Here is a 17,498-nt window from a genome sequence, read left to right on the forward strand (position 1 = left end):
CTCAAGTACTGGAGCATGAGTGCCTGTCAGCAGGAAGTTGCATTAGAAGCAGAGCAGCCAGCCAGACTCGGCCGTGGAACGCCACTGTGAGAAGTCAGCCCCTCACATGGTGATGTTAAATGTCTGTCGCCTAAATCACCTGTCTATGAAGAGGTTACAAGCTGCATTCACCAGAAATGTAATCCACTGCAAGCATCTTCCTCCTTCACAATGACATCTGCAACACACGTCTGCTATTAAGTTGCAGAACCAAAATGAAAGACAATTGTCTATCACTGCTGCTAATGACAGGAAACTATGCATGAGGCCTTGTTGGCATCACACAGATTCCTAGGTTTGCTTATGGAAAAGATCACCCTATCGAAAGCAGCTGCTGCAGAAATGGTGCAAAAGTAGATGTCTCACCAGAAACATAAATAGCATCTCTTCTTTGAACAAGTCTTTTTCCATAAAGCATTTTGTGTCTCATGTCATTATACACTTTAACCACAGAACTTCATCCATCTGCCCGTTACCACATGTAAAGGAATAGCAGATCCAGCCAGGACTAGAAACCCATCCAGATACTGGATAAGAGACTCCAGATTCCCTTCAGGACAGTCAATATAAAACTCAGACAATCTCAGAAATTACAGTTTGATATCTGGAAAGTTACCTTTTAAATTCGTAACTACAGAAAACAAATTTTAAATACAGTTGACTCATCACATTGCTGAGTTTTTTGGACATACCAGGCACTATAAGAGAACTCCACATTCGATCTCTCAACTTGATGAATCACTCTCAATTACAATTGTTTTTTAAAAATGGGGCTAATAGAAGTCAGTTTTTTGATGGTAGCAGGTCTGAAAGTTGGAGACAGGAAGGCGGGGGTCAAACCCTCAACTGTCTTTTTCAAAAAAAAAAAAGCGTTTGTTTTTAATTGAAAATCAGAATTACAGAAAGAGAAAGAGACAGAGAGAGAGAGACCTTTCATCCACTGGTTCACTCCCCAAATGGCTGATAACAGTGGGGATTAGCCCACTCCACGGTGCCGGGCCCCAAACCCCAAACTCGTAAAGAGTCCTCTGTTTGACTTACATACACATGCTAAGATCAGTCTCGCACAAGGTAGCACGGGCAGAGAGGTGGACAGACGTGAGAGAGCATGGGGACGCCGAAGTACCTTGCCTTCCTCGTCGCAGGGTGTGTGGATCTGGAAATAGTCTTTGGTGGTGCAGGGGGGACGCTCCGTGCACATGCTGGACCCTTCCTCTGGAACACAGAAAAGCAGCTTCAGAAGGGGGTCACCTCCTCTGGGACTCGGAGGGGGGGTGGTTAAAACAACAGCAGAAAAGCAAACCCAGTCCTGCCAGATGGATCCAGGAAGATGCAGCTACACCTCAAGCAAGGCCCCATTTCTACCTTCCCTGCAGGGATGAATAATTCTGGGATACAACCAAAGTATGTCAAAGCTTTTTTTTTTTGGAAGACTTTCAGTTTCTGCAATTATCACTGAGCATTGGAAATTCAAAACCAATTCAAAGTTTCTAAATGCAGGTCACTCCAGGGTAAATATTTTTGAATTCATATTAGTTACCTGGGTTGTATGAAACATGCTTATATTCATACAGATATATATATATATGTGCGTGTGTATATGTATGTACATATGTACACGCAGGAGACAGTCATGCAGCCCTTAGCGACTGGCTGACAGCTGCCAGAACACCTCATGTGGGACTTCTGGTTTAGGAACAAAGACCTGGCCAACTACATCTAGACAGAGAGCGAGAGGGGCAGCTGTCCTACCTGAAAACTGGGTGTCCTCTTGGCACCGTGTGCATTCCTTGGCCCCCTTCTCTGAGTAGGTGTTTCTGGGGCACACCTGGCAGTTGAACGACCCTGGTTTGTTGCTGAAGGTCCCCGGCTTGCATGGAAAACATTCGGATGTGTATGCCACCCCTGTGTGGGAGGAGGGACCGAGCATCAACAAGCAAATCAGAACCCACTCGCTGCCTCTACCCAGAAGGGAGAGAGACGTGTAAACAGCAAGCTCAGCCCAAATCCTTCACCGGGCAAAGTCAGCACTGGGAATGCGTTCTTTATGTGCGAGGAACTGGGACGCGTATTGACAAAACACAGCAAGCACCGGAAACACCTCTAGCTGGGACGGACATATAATAGAGACACAGAAATGTATAAACCAAGTCGGCAGAAGACAACTCCACCGACTCAACGCTAGGATAAATTACGGCTCCTCCAGTGCCTGAAACCTGTTCCTCTCTGACCTCTGTCCATTTTCTCATCTGCTGCTCGGGATCCACTAGGACTAACTGCCTCATCAGTCTTCTGGCTTGTAATTCCAAACTTTGCCAGCAGAGGTCATGATGCCCAAGGAGTTAATGGCACAGGAACAAGTACACCAAAATACATTTAAAATACAAACTACATTTTCACAAACCAGAGTCACTGTCTTAATTAGAATGCTCCCTAATGGGGTATGACCTATGCCAGGTCTTGCTGGTTGCTGTCATCCATCTTAAATGACCTGAATAATGAAAGCTTTAGGCAACAGCCAGGTCACAATGTTTATTCTATTGTCACTTTCCTGGCTATCGAAGGAAGCAGCTTACCTGAGTAAGCCCCAGGTCTGGCACGATGGATATTTCCCAACTGAATCACTGATGAGGAAACTCACTTCATTTTTTTTTAAAGATTTATTTATTTTATTACAAAGTCAGATATACAGAGAGGAGGAGAGACAGAGAGCAAAATCTTCCGTCCGATGATTCACTCCCCAAGTGAGCCGCAACGGGCCGGTGCGCGCCGATCCGAAGCCGGGAACCAGGAGCCTCTTCCAGGTCTCCCACGCGGGTGCAGGGTCCCAATGCATTGGGCCGTCCTCGATTGCTTTCCCAGGCCAAAGTGGGGAGCTGGGTGGGAAGTGGAGCTGCCGGGATTAGAACCGGTGCCCACATGGGATCCCGGGGCGTTCAAGGCGAGGACTTTAGCCGCTAGGCCATGCCGCCGGGCCCGACTCACTTCATTTTTAAGACACTTTTTTTTTTCAATTTAAATAGTGCAGCCCAAGAGTACAGGGAAAACAAAGAAACGATCAACTTGCTAGCCATAAAACCAGGGTCTCTCTAGACTCACATGATGCCTAAAAGATCAACTGCCATCCGAGACACCCCTGAGATGGCCAAACCAACACCGGGAAATCATGTCAGTGACTGTAAGACTAGACAGTGGCTCCTAAAACAGATGGCTCTGCAGTACCTTCAATCGTGATGTTTTTCACCAACACTGGCTTCACTGCCTTGGAACCCATGAGAATGCCTGTAGTTCTCCAATAGAGTATGTTTGTGCCTGACTTGAGCATGACCTACAAAAAGAAACACAAGACACTCGCTCGGACAGCCCTGCTACTTCTAATCCCCAGAATGACCTTACACACTGTCAGTGCAGCTCATCAAATGATATCCATTTAGAACCAGGAAACTTCAGTACAATCAATTCAGTTCTCAGCTCTGCTGAAAACATTTTAAAAAAAATAGTCAGCCAATCCACAAAATATAAAAATAAAAGACACAAAATCTTCAAGAGTGAACAAAAAAGATGAAATTGTTTCTAAAACAAACTGCACGAAGTGTTGGTTTATAGTGTAACGGGATTCATTTTAGCGGGTAAAAGTCACTCAGCCCTCCGGCACACTTCTTAATAGGCTGTCGTTTTCATAAACAGATCTTTCAGCTGCAAGAATAGCATGAGTTTTTTCTCTACTAAAAATTAGCTAATAAACAATGCTGTACTACCATTAAGAAAAAAAACAGGACTTCATATATAGGGTAAATTGATTTTTTTAAAGATTTATGTTATTTTAAAGGCAGAGTTAGAGAGATGAAGAGAAAGAGAGAGAGAAGTCTACCACCTGCTGGTTCACTTAATAAATGGCCACTCTGGCTAGAGCTGAGCTGGTCTGAAGCTAGAAGCCAACAGCTTCTTCCAGTCTCCCATATTGGGGAGGACATGCGGCATTCTGAACTGCTGTGCCAGGCACATTAGCAGGGAGCTGAACTGGAAGTGAAGCAGCCAGGACTCAAACTGGTGCTCACATACTGGTAGCTTTATCTGCTGTGCCACAGCACCGGCCCTTTAACGCTGATTCTAGAACTTCAATGATACTATGTCCAGCATTTACTTCCACTGCCACTAGAATATTTGTCTAACAATAAATTAAGCTAATTTTCCGGTCAATTTTATACTGATGGAGGTAAATGTACCAGTTTTAAGAATTCCTTGATTTGGAATTTTTCTGATTCCTTTATGCGGCCATGGGTAATCAGATTCAAGCTGTACATAATTAAAATCCATCAAACTACTTCATTAGGCCAAAGATTCAGAGCAGTTTATAAACAAGCAGTACATAGGCCACACTCTCACTGTACTGAAAGTCTCAAACGTTCCGCATATTACTTTTCAAAGGCCTTTTTTTCCAGTTGTTGCCCTTTAAAAGTGGGAGGGTACTGGTCTGTGGTGGGAAAAGGCAGAAAAAGGAACCTAAGAAGCACAAAAGGTGAAAAATAATCAAAAAGAAAACATAGCAGCAATTTCTTCCCTAACTTCCCTGCTTTCTTTGTAAAGGGTTGGGAGAAGAAAGCTGGAGGAGGAGGTTGGGGAGGCAGAAGGTAACCCCAAGAGCAGCTTACGGAATGGGAGCCCCATTCTCCACTGTCTGTGAGTTTCACCCACTTGTCAGTGCTCGAGTCCATCTCCTGGCACTGATCGTTCTGAATCTGTGGACGAAACACAAAGGCTCAGTCAACATTTTAATTAAATATGTATGCACAATGGGCTGCCAGAGTGCCCTTCAGCACAACAATGGCCATGAGCAAGCCTCAACGAGTGCACAACCAAGGCCTCGGAGGCTAAGTGACAACCGGGCTGAGTGAGTCGTTCTAAGCAAACCATCTATCTCATTACTGTTAACAAAAAGATTGGTCTGGGTAGAGGGGCTGTTGGGGAGCCATTAACACTAACAACGCACAAGAAGCAGAAAATCCATTACAAAAACTACTCAACTTACCAAAATGTTTTAATAGTTTAAATACAGATCCAATGATTTAAAAAAAAAAAACTGAACAAAGTTGATTTTTACAATGTTTTTGGTGTGTCGATTTTTAATTAACAAATTGAGAAAGCCAGATTTGTTCTCAGTCCCACAAGATTTGAGCAAATGTCTATGTAAGTGTCTACAGCTGATGTCAAGGCCAGGACACTAATAATCTGCCACTCAAAGGATCACAAGAAGTATTTTTGGCACTAAACATCTTGTGCTTCCCAAGCAATTCTTCCTGAGTACTTCATGGAGAGGGGGAGGAAACATCACTTTTCCGAGTCTATGAAGAACAACAAAATGGCATCAAAAAAGGCAGCTTTCCAAAACTCAAAAACACTCACCCACAGAGCAGGGTCAAAATCAGATCCAGTCACTACACACGCGCTGGAAAATGTTCTCTCCACCAAAGATACTTCCTAAAGACTTACTAGAAAAAAATGCATCTTCTTACCATCCAATCTACTAGAGAATATTAGCTACTGGGGATATTTACTTTAACTGAATTCAAGTGCCATGTTTATATCTGTAAGTGCAACGACATCTCTTGCGCAAGTGTTGAGCCATTTAATAAAAAATACGGACCCCCAAGTATGCCTTTGGTAGTTAAGGAGTAGATAAGCTGAAAGCTTTGTTACACTCTAATATTCTACAGTCGCTCTGCAGATGTGAGCCCTGTAACTCAAGCTCACTTGTCATACACTTGGTCCAGTGACATTTCCTGTAGGGTTCAATTCCGTTCCTTTAAAAAAAAAAAATAAAAAAGAGGAGGGGAGGGTAATGGAAATCCCACACATATTGAAGATTAAATACTTTAATGCTTTAAATTAAGGAATGTTCACATTTTTAATTCTCAGAGCACAAACACATTTTTTTTGTCTCCAAACATTTCCTTTCCTTTACCCGTTAGCATGATTACCATGAAGTGTTGAACCTCTGAGCTGACAGACTGCAAACTGTAACCTGAAATATCAGTAGAAGAAACACGAACTTGTCTTCCATTTGCAGACTACAACCAGAAGGACACAGCCAACTCTGAAAGGAAGTCATGATGCCTCATGCCTTAAGAGTTCTTTAAGGACCACTCTCCAAAGACCCCAGTGGGCAATATAAAACAAAATGGTTATTCTAACAATCAGATAGCTATCTTTCTTAACTTTATTCTAGCACCATCACCAAAAAGACCTAATAAATAAGCAACATTCATTTTGAGAAGTGCTTTGCAAACAAACTGTAGCTGAAAAAGTATTTGGTTGAATGCTGCTTAACACTTAAACTCACACACACACACTCACACTCCTTGAAATGTGTCACCACACCACCCGTGTCACAGGAATGGAATGCTAAGGACCGGAAAGTCAACTCAGCTGCTCAAGAATCCACAGCCTCAAGAGCCCAAACCTCCTCACTTCCATCTAAGGCTTGTTGATTTTTTCATCCACACCAACTCTTGCCACCAAATTTTTGATTTAGAAATTGCTATTACCAATAATGACAACTTTAAAACTGTTAGTATGCTCGTTCCTAAAAGTTGGGCCACAGAAACATTTTCAAGACATTTTCCCACTTTCTAGCACAATGCACACTTCATTCGGCGTAATAAGTCAATCATTGCTACAATGATGGTCATGTAAGGTTGCTAACCACAAGTAGAACAAGCCGAAGGCTACATTGCAAGTTGACATTACGAAGTCTTATTAGCCAGAAAATAAAATATGATAGAAAAGAAAGTTGAGATGTTATTCTAACATCAAAAGGTTCTGTTATCCTATAAAGCTGAGAAGGTAAAGTGGAGTGTGAACAACAGAGGGAAATGTACGTGAGTGTGCCTTCAAATATAAATTCCGGAACATTAAAAGGCCTTACAAAGAACTCAAAGAAGATGTTGTTGTCGACATACTGATACTCAAAGAAGACATAACCCGACTTCTTCAGGTGCACAGCGTAGATTAGCGACACGGTGCAGTCATCGCGATTGGATTCTATATAGTTTCCACGAGGAACCCAGGAAGAGCTGGGGAGACAAGACCAATGACTCCATGTTAGTGGATCGGCAGCTTCCTGGGTTTGCAGAGCCATCCAGCCCAGAGGCAGAACTAGCTCCCTGAGCAGAGCTGACAGAAACCCTGACTGTCAGGGATTTGTTTCTTAGGAACCTCTCAAGGCACGGAATCAACTACCAGGAAACTGCTCTTTGTCATAGGAAATCTGATCGCAAAATAGATGATCACGAATTTCAGTAGCCATATGTGTAACATTACTCTTTCAAATGATATCTGAGGCTTTATTTGTAAACGCATGCAACAGCAAAGCAATACAAAGGAAGAAAGAGCACCAAAAATAGTAAAAGTGAAGATTAGAAAACTGTGGCTGTTCTTCATCCGTTAAATTATTCAGCAGTTCTGTGCCATAAAGAATACATTTCTTCTCAATCATGGAGCTAGCGTTAGAGAAGCAGACAGATTTAGTTTTTTTCAAATATTAAGCAACACCAAAAAATTAAAAGGCAAAGGATAAAATATCCTATAAACATGTGTGCGTCCATGCGCACATGAGTGTAAGTACATAGTGTCTAAATATTTTGCAAATATATGTATTCAATAACACATCTATAACAAAGAACTCTTTCACCTCAATAGCTAAGTGATAAAAAAAAATCAGAAAATGGGCAAAACACTCTGATATTTCACCAAACAAACAAACAAAAAAACCCACCTAGACAATGAACATGTGAATCATGTTCAATGCTCTGCAGCAGGGAAAAGTACGTTAAAGCCATGAGAAGACATCATGTAACACACTGGAACGGGCAAAGTAAAACAAAACTTGTCAATATTTATATTGAAAGGTCTTTAGAACAACTGAAACTTGAACATACTGCTGAGACTCTGCAATAATACAATTTTGAAAAACCTGACTTTTTACTAAGTTCAACATAAACCTCCTAAAAAACCCAACCGATTAAGTGAAAGTAAATAAAATGCAAAATCAGATGAGTGGAAAAAGGAACGGAGGGAGGGGAAGACAGGCACAGCAACATTGGACCAAGAGTAACAGTGAAAGAAGTCTGAGTGCCAGAAGACACCACACTGAGTAACCTGTGCTCACTGTTTAACTCTTCTGATGCACAAACCATTCCAGGTAGAAAAAGAAGCCATGTCTATATAGCCTTGCACCAAAACAAAGATTTGAGGTCTGTATCATCCCTCTGATATGTTACTCTGAGAAATCTTTTTCTTTGAAATACACACACAAACTTTTAGATGAGTAATTTTGTTATCAGAAAAGTAAAATAAATAAACCTTGGTAGAGAGAAAACTGGACAATAACAGCAAAGAGCAGAGAAGGAGGTCCAACAGAGAAATGAAGGCACAGGGTGGGGCGTGTCTTTCGTCACAGCTGAATGACAGCACCTTTAGCTCATAGTAAAAATGTTTTCAGTTCCTGGAAGTCATTTTTATCACAAGGTGGCCAGAGACAGAGATCTAAAGTTGAACTCTCCTAAACATAACAATATGACAGGAAAGATTACATAGTCAGTAAGGAGGACAGGAAGGAATTGAGCCCACACAGACTTGTCTCCAGCCCTGAGATCAGGCAAGACCAGCCATCTCCTACCAAGGAGGTGGGAATCAAGCCAAGGGGCTTTGCCCTCCAGGTACCTGAGCTATTCTCTCTTACAGGATAAAATCAAGATTTGGAATGAAGGCCATGAAATCTTTCTCAAGGAAAGGAAAAATATATGAAAGTATCCATTAAATACGGCATGGTTAATAGAAACACCACTAGCAACATAATTTATAAATAGAGAAAATTAATGGTTTTCTAACAGCTTTCCTGTAATTTTTTGCACACAGTATCTATCACATTCTGAAGGCGATTATTGTAACTTCATGGAAATTCAGCCACATGATTTTAAATGACTGTCCAAAAAAGAAATGACTCTTTGCAATGAGCTTCCTCTCCATGAGTGCCGAGAGGATCCTCAGCTACACCCTTCTCAAGTGTTGGGTCAAGGTCCAGGGGCTCCCTTGGTTCTTACTTGTTACAGCCGTCTGGCCTGCTGTCAGAAGGGCCCACCACAGTGTCCATGAATGTTGCAATGTTGGAAAATCCTGCTGGCAATTCATCCCACTCATCAAATTTGATGCCACTGCCCAGGGAGTAGGTGCCTTCTCCACACTTACTGCATACCTGATTCTTCATTTCTAGATATTCCCCGGAAGCACAGGAGAAAGCTGGAAGGCAAAAGATGCAGAAGCCGTTAGTCACGGGCCTCCCCCTTCCTGCTTCTCCCCCTCCCACTGCCACCTGAATGATTTCTACCAAAGTCACCCCAGGGAAGGCCTCCCAGTGTCTCCAGTCCCACATGTGTTCCACAGCCAGCCCCAAACCTACTTTATGCAGCTCATCCCTTCCCCTATCCTCTTCTTCCACCTGTAACACAACTTCTCATTCCCCCAAATAACCCATCCTTTTCCCTGCTTGCAGATGGGAGCTTTCTTCCCCAGAGATGTGGACCAACCAAGCTCAGCAAACTCCTGATCCTTAATTTAAAACAACTCTTAGTGACAGATCTTCCTCTTTCACCTGTCAGGCAGTCAGCTGTCCCCAGCATACCTATCACAACATCCCCCACAAAAAAAACACTTAATAAACACACAGACCCTTTCTCAAGTGAGGTGAGACTTGAAGCTTCAAGAAAGCAAGTGTCACTAGTTTGAGATTTTTATCATAGTTGGCATGTGCTAAATCCAACTAAAACGCTGGTCCACTGAGGCATAGATACAAAAGGGGTAACGAGACTACCCTGAAACAGCTGAACAGTTGATATCCATTCTGAAACCATGAACCCCTTTTTCAAAGCTGACAAGGCCAACTGAGTCATTCTCTCAATCTACATCTGATTTCCAAAGTCAAGTTCTCTGCCATTTTCCAAAGTGTATCAGAGAGCAGTCATGAGGCATGTGATGAATGGACATTATTAAGGAGGAAAAAAGGGCAGTTCTGCTACTGCTATTACCCATTCAACAAGGTAAATCAATGTCCCCCCAGAGTGTGGCTGTGCACAAGTGGGTATTAGCAACTCGAGCCTGAAGAAAGGGTTTTCAAATACTTTGATAAAGATATTAAAGAAACACGAATGAAATAAAACCTCAAAATTACCTAATGAAGAAAAACATCCCAGTAGAGACTGAAACAGCAAAACAAGGACTTCAGATAAATCACACTTTCAGGACACATTGCAAAAACTTAGCCAGAAATAAAAAAGCAACCTAATCTTTTTTATATAAAGAATTAAACCTAAAACTCACACCCATTCACTTCTTCCCCAGATGCTATACCACAAACATCCAAATTAACATGTCCAAATCAGTGAAACATCACGAAACAAGAAAAGGTTAGCCAAAGAGTATTACCTACAGGGATGAAACTGTGCCACTTCCTAATCCTGTGACTTTGACTTACACCCCTCACTTTAGGCCTCAGTTTGTCTTCGAAAAATGAGATCATAACCACTTGAAGCCATCCATACCTTACGGCTGTAACTAGAAAACATGGTGTGAAGCAGCTGGCACAGCCCCGGCATGTAACAAGTGCTGACCACACGCTCCTCCCGTCGCCGCCAACACCGACCTCCACAGAAACACAGCCACGGACACTGAGAGGATGCATCGTCCACGGACTTTTCAACGACCTCTCGTAGGTACATATGCTCAGAATCAGATATTATTTTCCTAACATAATGAATAATATCGTAAACCAAGAGCCAACATTACACTAAACCAAGGATCACCAAATTTCAACCTGCAGGCCAAAAGTGGCCTACTATCTGGGGAGTGTCACTTCTTTTTTTTTTTTTGGAGGCAGAGGGACAGAAAGTTTCAGGTCTGCTTGTTCAACACCCATGGCTGGGACCAGGAATTCAGTCTAGGTCTCCCACTGTGAATGGCAGGAAGTCAAGTCCTTTTTGCAATGAATTTTGACACAATCCTTCCCAGAAAGGCAGCCTGATCATCCCTGTATGTACCACCCTGGTTGCTGGTGTACTGCATGTTACAGCTGAGTAATTGCAACAGCAACTGCATTGCCCACAAAGTCAAAAATTGTTACTTCCTTAATAAAACTGTCAGAGAAGATGGTTCAATCTAGTTTCCCAAATGGAGCTTTTATCTGAATTATTCCACAGATTCATTAATAAGTAATATTCTAGAATTTGTTACTTAAGATTAAAGGATAAAGAGGATGAGTTCACGTGATGGCATTAGTTCACAGTGTGCTTACTGCCCTGTTGAAATTCCCAGCTCCTGCAGGAGTGTATCCATGGAATCAGCAGCAAGAAGCTGAAAATGAATGTAGACTGAGTATTTATCCCATGCCAGCACTGTTCTTGCCCTTGTTATTCACAGGGGTCACATTCTGTAAACTGACCTGACAATCAGTGAGTGTTGAACCATGGCGACACACTACAGGGTTAGCATGTGTCTTTCAGCTCACTGCCCACTTACCTAGCTGTAAACAGATAAGAAAGCAGTGATTTGGGGATTACAAAGACATTTTAGCAAGTAGTCAAATGTATAAATATGGAATCTGTGACTAAGGAGGATACATTGCACAGAAAACAGACCTGAGGTAGAGGTCATCTACCCCATGAGGAAATGCAACCACAGACCTCCTTTCAAAGGCACCCGCTGCCAAGGGGCAAAACGCTCTTCTTCAGATTCTGACGTTTCTAATGCCGAAGGTAATGCCCACCTCCAAGCAATTCAGTTACTACACCCAACACAAAAAAGACAAGCAATTCCAACTGAATTCATTGTCTTCACTTCCCTTCTGAGGCTGTTAAGAAAATCCATACAAAAAAACGAAAAATACCAATTTCCCACCTTCATATTTCTTGTGGAATTTCCAAAATGGCAGCCCTAAAACACACACACTGAAGAAATATTTCATCACGGTCCCAATATCTAAAGATTGCACAATTTTGTCCCTAAAATGAAGGTGAATAGCTATTTCAAATAGTTATGAGAACAAATGAGATTGTCCACACAAAGCATTTAACTCTATACCTGGCCTAAAGCATTACAATAAATATTAGGTATGATTACTAACAAAGAAATTCAGAGGCCAGGGATATACATTCTAGCAAGGACTCTGCTTGTAGACTAGTGACTTTATATTCTTTCAGAATGATTATGTAGTCAAAGCTGGTTCCACAGGTACAGATGGGGCCTTTTATAACACAGATAAGCTAAAGCATCTAAAGGGTCTGCTATTCTGACCATCTGCAACTATTTATTATTTATTTATGAGTCAGAAACACAGCACTCCCACTCAGTGGTTTATTCTACAAATGCCAGAAACAGCCATGGCAGCACCAGGCCGAAATTGGGAGCTGGAACTCGAGCCAGTTCTCCATTGTGGACAGCCAGGAACAATCACCTAGGTTGGGATCTGCTGTCCCGGGTCAAGGCTGTGGATTAGCAGGAATACGGATAAGGGCCTGCACCCAAGTATCACATCCACGTGCTCTTATAAGGGACACAGGTACTCCAACTGCCAAGCTAGATGGCTATGCTCTCTCCTCAGTCTGAGAGGCATGGGTCCAAGGCACACAGAAGCCAGATGTTAACACAACGGACTCCGTGAGATGATGTCCACAGTCAGCACTGGATGGTGGCCAACAATGACCTGCTTCTGCTCACCTGAGATCTTTGATCCATCTTCCTCCATTTACCACTTCAATACCACAGTGTTCACACTGGGTTTGAATTGGATAGCATTTTTAAAATAATGTTAGAGACTGCATATTTTAGAAGCCAGGTTTTTAAAGTACAACAAACGGCACTTGCAACCAGCAGGAGTACAGACAGTTATTGTAAATACTCGTTGGTGGCCACTACAAATGTGAATTGACCAGATTTCATCCAAACCCATGAGTAATTTCTAAGATAAATACTGCTTTCCTTCTTCAACAGCCTTGAAACCCTAGAATAAATGAGATAAACGCACTCTGAATTTCACTGAGAACAGAAAGACCTTATTTGCCTAAGATCATAGGATACTTAACAGAATTTCACAATATTTCACTCATAAGGAAGTGACCTTAAAACACAGTCTCTTCAACTCCAAGGACTTGGGCTCACACCCTTTTTTCTCAGTTTTATGCTTCTTTTCTTCAGCTACCTGCTTCTGCTTCTATAAAATTATAAAGGTACACATACGCAGGTGTGATGAATCCAATACGAAAAAGCATTTTTATTAGTTTGATACCACACAGCAAATGGCCTGGGGCAGTTTACTTAACCCTCAACATTTTCATTCATTCCCATCCCAGTGGAACACACTGGTTCCTCTCTCCCTCACAGGATTGCACATGATAATCAAGTGAGAGACTGGAATTCACTGTCTGCAAAAACAATGATATGAAGACTCTAAGCACTGTGACAACCGTGACATGCGCAGCACAACGTGCCAAATAAGTCACTATACTGAAGCATTAATATGCTCATCACCTTCTACAATTTAGGCCTAACAATAAAGAACATCTCTTTTTAATTTTTTTCAGTAGAGGGCCTTGATGTGAATGAACAGACCCCCAAGGGTACATACAAACAGAAGTTCTTACCATGGCTAAGCTGAGAAAATTACACTGTCTTCAAGTGAGAAAGAATAGCATTAGAAAACAATTCTGTTGGGGCTGGGACTGGGGCTCAGGCTAGAGCATGGCAAGCAAAGGAACTGCCTGCAGCACCTGCATCCCAAATGGGTGCCAGTTTGAGTATTGGTTGCTCCACTTCCAATCCAATACCCTGCCACTGAGCCTGGGAAAGCAACAGAAGATGGGCCGAGGGCTTGAACCCTGCCGTACATGTGGTAGAGCAAGAAGGATCTCCTGGTCCTAGATCTGGCCCATCCCATTGCAGCCATTTGAGGAGTAAACTGGCAATAAAAGGGGTCTCTCTCTCTCTCTCTCTCTGCCATTCAAATAAATAATTAAATTTTTATAAGAAAGAAAATAACTGTTTCAGAAACCAAATGCACCAATGCTGGTTCTAGCATTGCCACATACCATGTGAAGCGACACACGAAGCTGCTACACGAACTCTGAAGTAGAACAATTAACAAATAACGAATGTCAACCTTTCATTACAAGGTTGGTAAGAAGTTCAAAATAACAAGATGTAATTTCTGAATTCTTTCTCTGACATTATACAGAGAATAATTTTCTTCTGTTTACAAAATGCAACGAGATAGAAGATAAACCAAAGGATGCATTAATAATTCAAACCAGTCCTGCTTAGCGCTTTCTAGTTCACTGTTCTTGGAAAAGAATGAAGTAGTCCTGCTACATCTCTGAAAACGAGTTCTTTCATCCAACATCCTTCCCAGCAGATCCTCACCTTGTCCTCCCAGAGGAACTGTGTGATTATCACCACACTTCTTAGAAACCAACGAAAACTCAACTAGCGGTGAGAAAGCAGAACTACGGAGCACTTCAGCCAGCATTCCTTGTGAAATTAACAGAGACTGCATAAAAGGTTTCCATTTTCTTATACGCAGTTACAAGAGTCAGCTTTTATAAGCTAGCTAAGGTACTTTTCAATCTTAAAAAGACAAAGTAAAAAAGCATTTTATTGTGGCTTCTTCACTTTAACGGAGTCTGAAGGATAGCAGCCAACAGGAAAGGTTAGGGGGAGGAAAATGTTCCAGGCACTTGATGGGGTCACCAGCTGGGGCAGAACAATGCACCTGTGAAATCCGTTGCCTTGACTTCCAGTTGCACCCTAACATTTTGGTTATTATCATCCTGAACTTTTCTGGTTCTGGAGAAAGTGCCAGCTGCCGTACTCTTCTTGATGGGCTCTCTGGGAAGCTGTGGCTTTGAGGGTTGAATTCTCTTATCTCCTTAGAAAACACTTTTCAGAGAGGCATCTTCAACCAAGGCTCCCATCAAACACCACCACTGACATGAAGTCTGACACTGAGCTGTTCTCAGTGCTTTTCATCTCCTCCCTAACAACCTCATTCATCCCTGCCAGCACCTGTGCGCTGCTGGGCAGGCTTGACTTCACTGCACTTTGTGCCCAGGCATGACACAGCGACATTCCAAACCCAGACAAATGTCTCTCTCCTATTATTTATGCCACAAGTTTTGCCAAATCTGATTTAAGTGTTGTACTTCACCTATAGTAGATAATTAAACATCAAAGTCATTCCTTAAGTTGAAGACACCAAAGTCACTCCACTGAGCTATACAATGATGTTCCAGAGCACTTTTAGGGGCCATCAGCAACTGTGGCTCCCAACTTAAACTAGTTTATATTTACAGTTATTATCTATTATCCTCTTGGGAAGAATCAACTTCTAAATTAAGGATTTCTATAGCCTAAATGAGTGCTATTTTTTCCCTAATACCTGTTAGACACTGAAAGCATACTTAATATAGCAAATATGAAAAAATACATTGGGCACCCAAAATAAAATCAACAGACAACTTCTCATTGTGTGTGAGAACACAACCAAAAAATACGCCCAGATTCCAAATGCTATTCTCTTACGTTTATGAAAAATGTGTACAATCAAGTATAACATCTACAAGGAAAATTAGAAGTCTGTGCCAAGCAACACATGTGAACCATTTAAAACATCCATTTACCTACCCAAAATACTAATTTATTTCACATCTCCATGAGTTAAATTTGAGAGTAGCATAGATGCTTCAAAACAGGAATACATACTTGTTCCACATACCCTAGGATATTTTCCAAAGATATCAATCTACAGGGTTAGAACACAGACCCAGGATATGGACCACCTCTTTCAAATCCTGGTTTTACCTATTACCTTGGGCTGTATTTCAGCACGTCGTCTGTTTAAACACAAAGCTAGGGAGGAGAATGTCCTAGAAATATCTTACAGAGCCAGATGCTTGTCCCTTCCTACATCAGCTGATGACTGGATAAAGAAAATGTGGCACATACATTGTTTCTTTTGCAACAAAATGGATGTAACTGGAGACCATTATGCTTGGTGAAACAAGCCAGGCTCAAGAACACAAGTATTGAATGTTTTCTCTGGTAAGCGGTAGTTAATATAGAATACCCAAACAACGTACAGAATGAAACAGACATCTTGTGATATGATTATTGTTTTAGTCCTGGTTCCTACTCCTGTTGAATGGTGGTCTCTCCACTTCTTACTTGCTGAACATTAAAGTTAGTGGCGAATTAAGTCTGTGATTATGGAGTGGATTAAGATTATGTCTGCAAAAAAAAATTTAAAGAAAAAGCAAGGAAACAGAGGGATTGAGGAGGGGGAACAGAAGGAGGGAAGTTTGATTATCTTCTTAGAACTATGCTAAGAAATGTATGAATTTTTAAATGTATACTTGTTAAACAGAGAGAAGCAACAATCCCGCGCTGCTCCTCTCAGCACCTTCAAGCTTGCTTCCTATACACGTAAAACCACTTTGCTGAGGAGTCACTTCAGAGCCCTCCAGAAAACTGACACAGAGCCCAAAGAAGATGCTGTATCATCCTTGTTTCAAGCCTGAATCAGGACAGTTATGCACATGACCCGACCAGAATTCCACAATCTTCCATGGTGAGCAGCTGATGACTAATGACTGAACTCAAACTTTCATCTGCTTCCCTGCAGGTGTGCTGGACTCCCTCTGAGCACAAGCTGTCCCTCCCACCTCAGTGAGGTCGCCTGGACACTGTAAAAATCACACAGCTCACTCCCATGCTGTGATCAAGTTAGTGCTCCCCTAGGTAAGTAAAAGACCCTACAATGAAAGCATCTTGCTTCTTTTCATTTAGTTTTGGATCCCTGGTATCAAAGACATAAGGCACATTCAACAGATAAATGAAAGCCTAATCAATAGCTGCGATGTGAAAGAATGTATTGCTCAGGGACAATCCACTTGGCTGCACAATCAGGTTTTAGTTTTAGGAGTCCATCACAAAGGACTACCCACTGTCCAGGTCTTCAGCAGGACACCTATGCAGTGGCGACTAAAACTGGTCTAGAACTGCATGAAAAGAATGAAATCACAGTGTAAGGAACATAAAAATCTAAATTAGACATGCATGTCTATCTGTTCTCTGTTAAGCTTGCATTAGATATTGACAAATTGAGACTGCATCTAGTAAGGAGTACAAAAGGAACTATGATAAATGTGTATAGTTGGAGTGATTAAATCAAGTAGATCAATATATCTTTCACATCAAATACTTACTGATTCCACCTGTCTAATTTTAGGTCTTCCTTCCTGTTTGGAGTGACTTCTGTTACTGTTTCTTGCCTCATTGCTCTGGATAAAAATTTTGTTACAGTGTTGCACAGGTGTGGCAGCATGAGCAACCTTTCCTTATCCCAGAACTCGGGAGGAAAG

The 17,498-nt window shown here is 41.9% G+C and overlaps 1 protein-coding gene across 5 annotated transcripts in view; it reads right to left on the minus strand.

Annotated features, from left to right (window-relative positions):
- Positions 1 to 17,498, minus strand: part of ELAPOR2 (endosome-lysosome associated apoptosis and autophagy regulator family member 2) — a 117,798-nt gene that overhangs the window by 37,240 nt on the left and 63,060 nt on the right. For 4 of the 5 annotated variants that reach the window (XM_058678263.1, XM_058678264.1, XM_058678265.1 and 1 more), the window contains 6 exons: positions 9,141 to 9,336; positions 6,965 to 7,112; positions 4,692 to 4,778; positions 3,262 to 3,367; positions 1,792 to 1,944; positions 1,166 to 1,254 (listed from right to left, as the gene is read on the minus strand). In XM_058678263.1, coding sequence (XP_058534246.1) covers positions 1,166 to 1,254; positions 1,792 to 1,944; positions 3,262 to 3,367; positions 4,692 to 4,778; positions 6,965 to 7,112; positions 9,141 to 9,336 — 779 coding nt within the window. The remainder of the gene's footprint in view (positions 1 to 1,165; positions 1,255 to 1,791; positions 1,945 to 3,261; positions 3,368 to 4,691; positions 4,779 to 6,964; positions 7,113 to 9,140; positions 9,337 to 17,498) is intronic. The other variant, XM_058678266.1, reaches the window with a different exon arrangement.

This window comes from Ochotona princeps, chromosome 20 (genome assembly GCF_030435755.1).
Source record: "Ochotona princeps isolate mOchPri1 chromosome 20, mOchPri1.hap1, whole genome shotgun sequence".
Classification (NCBI taxonomy): Eukaryota; Metazoa; Chordata; class Mammalia; order Lagomorpha; family Ochotonidae; genus Ochotona; species Ochotona princeps.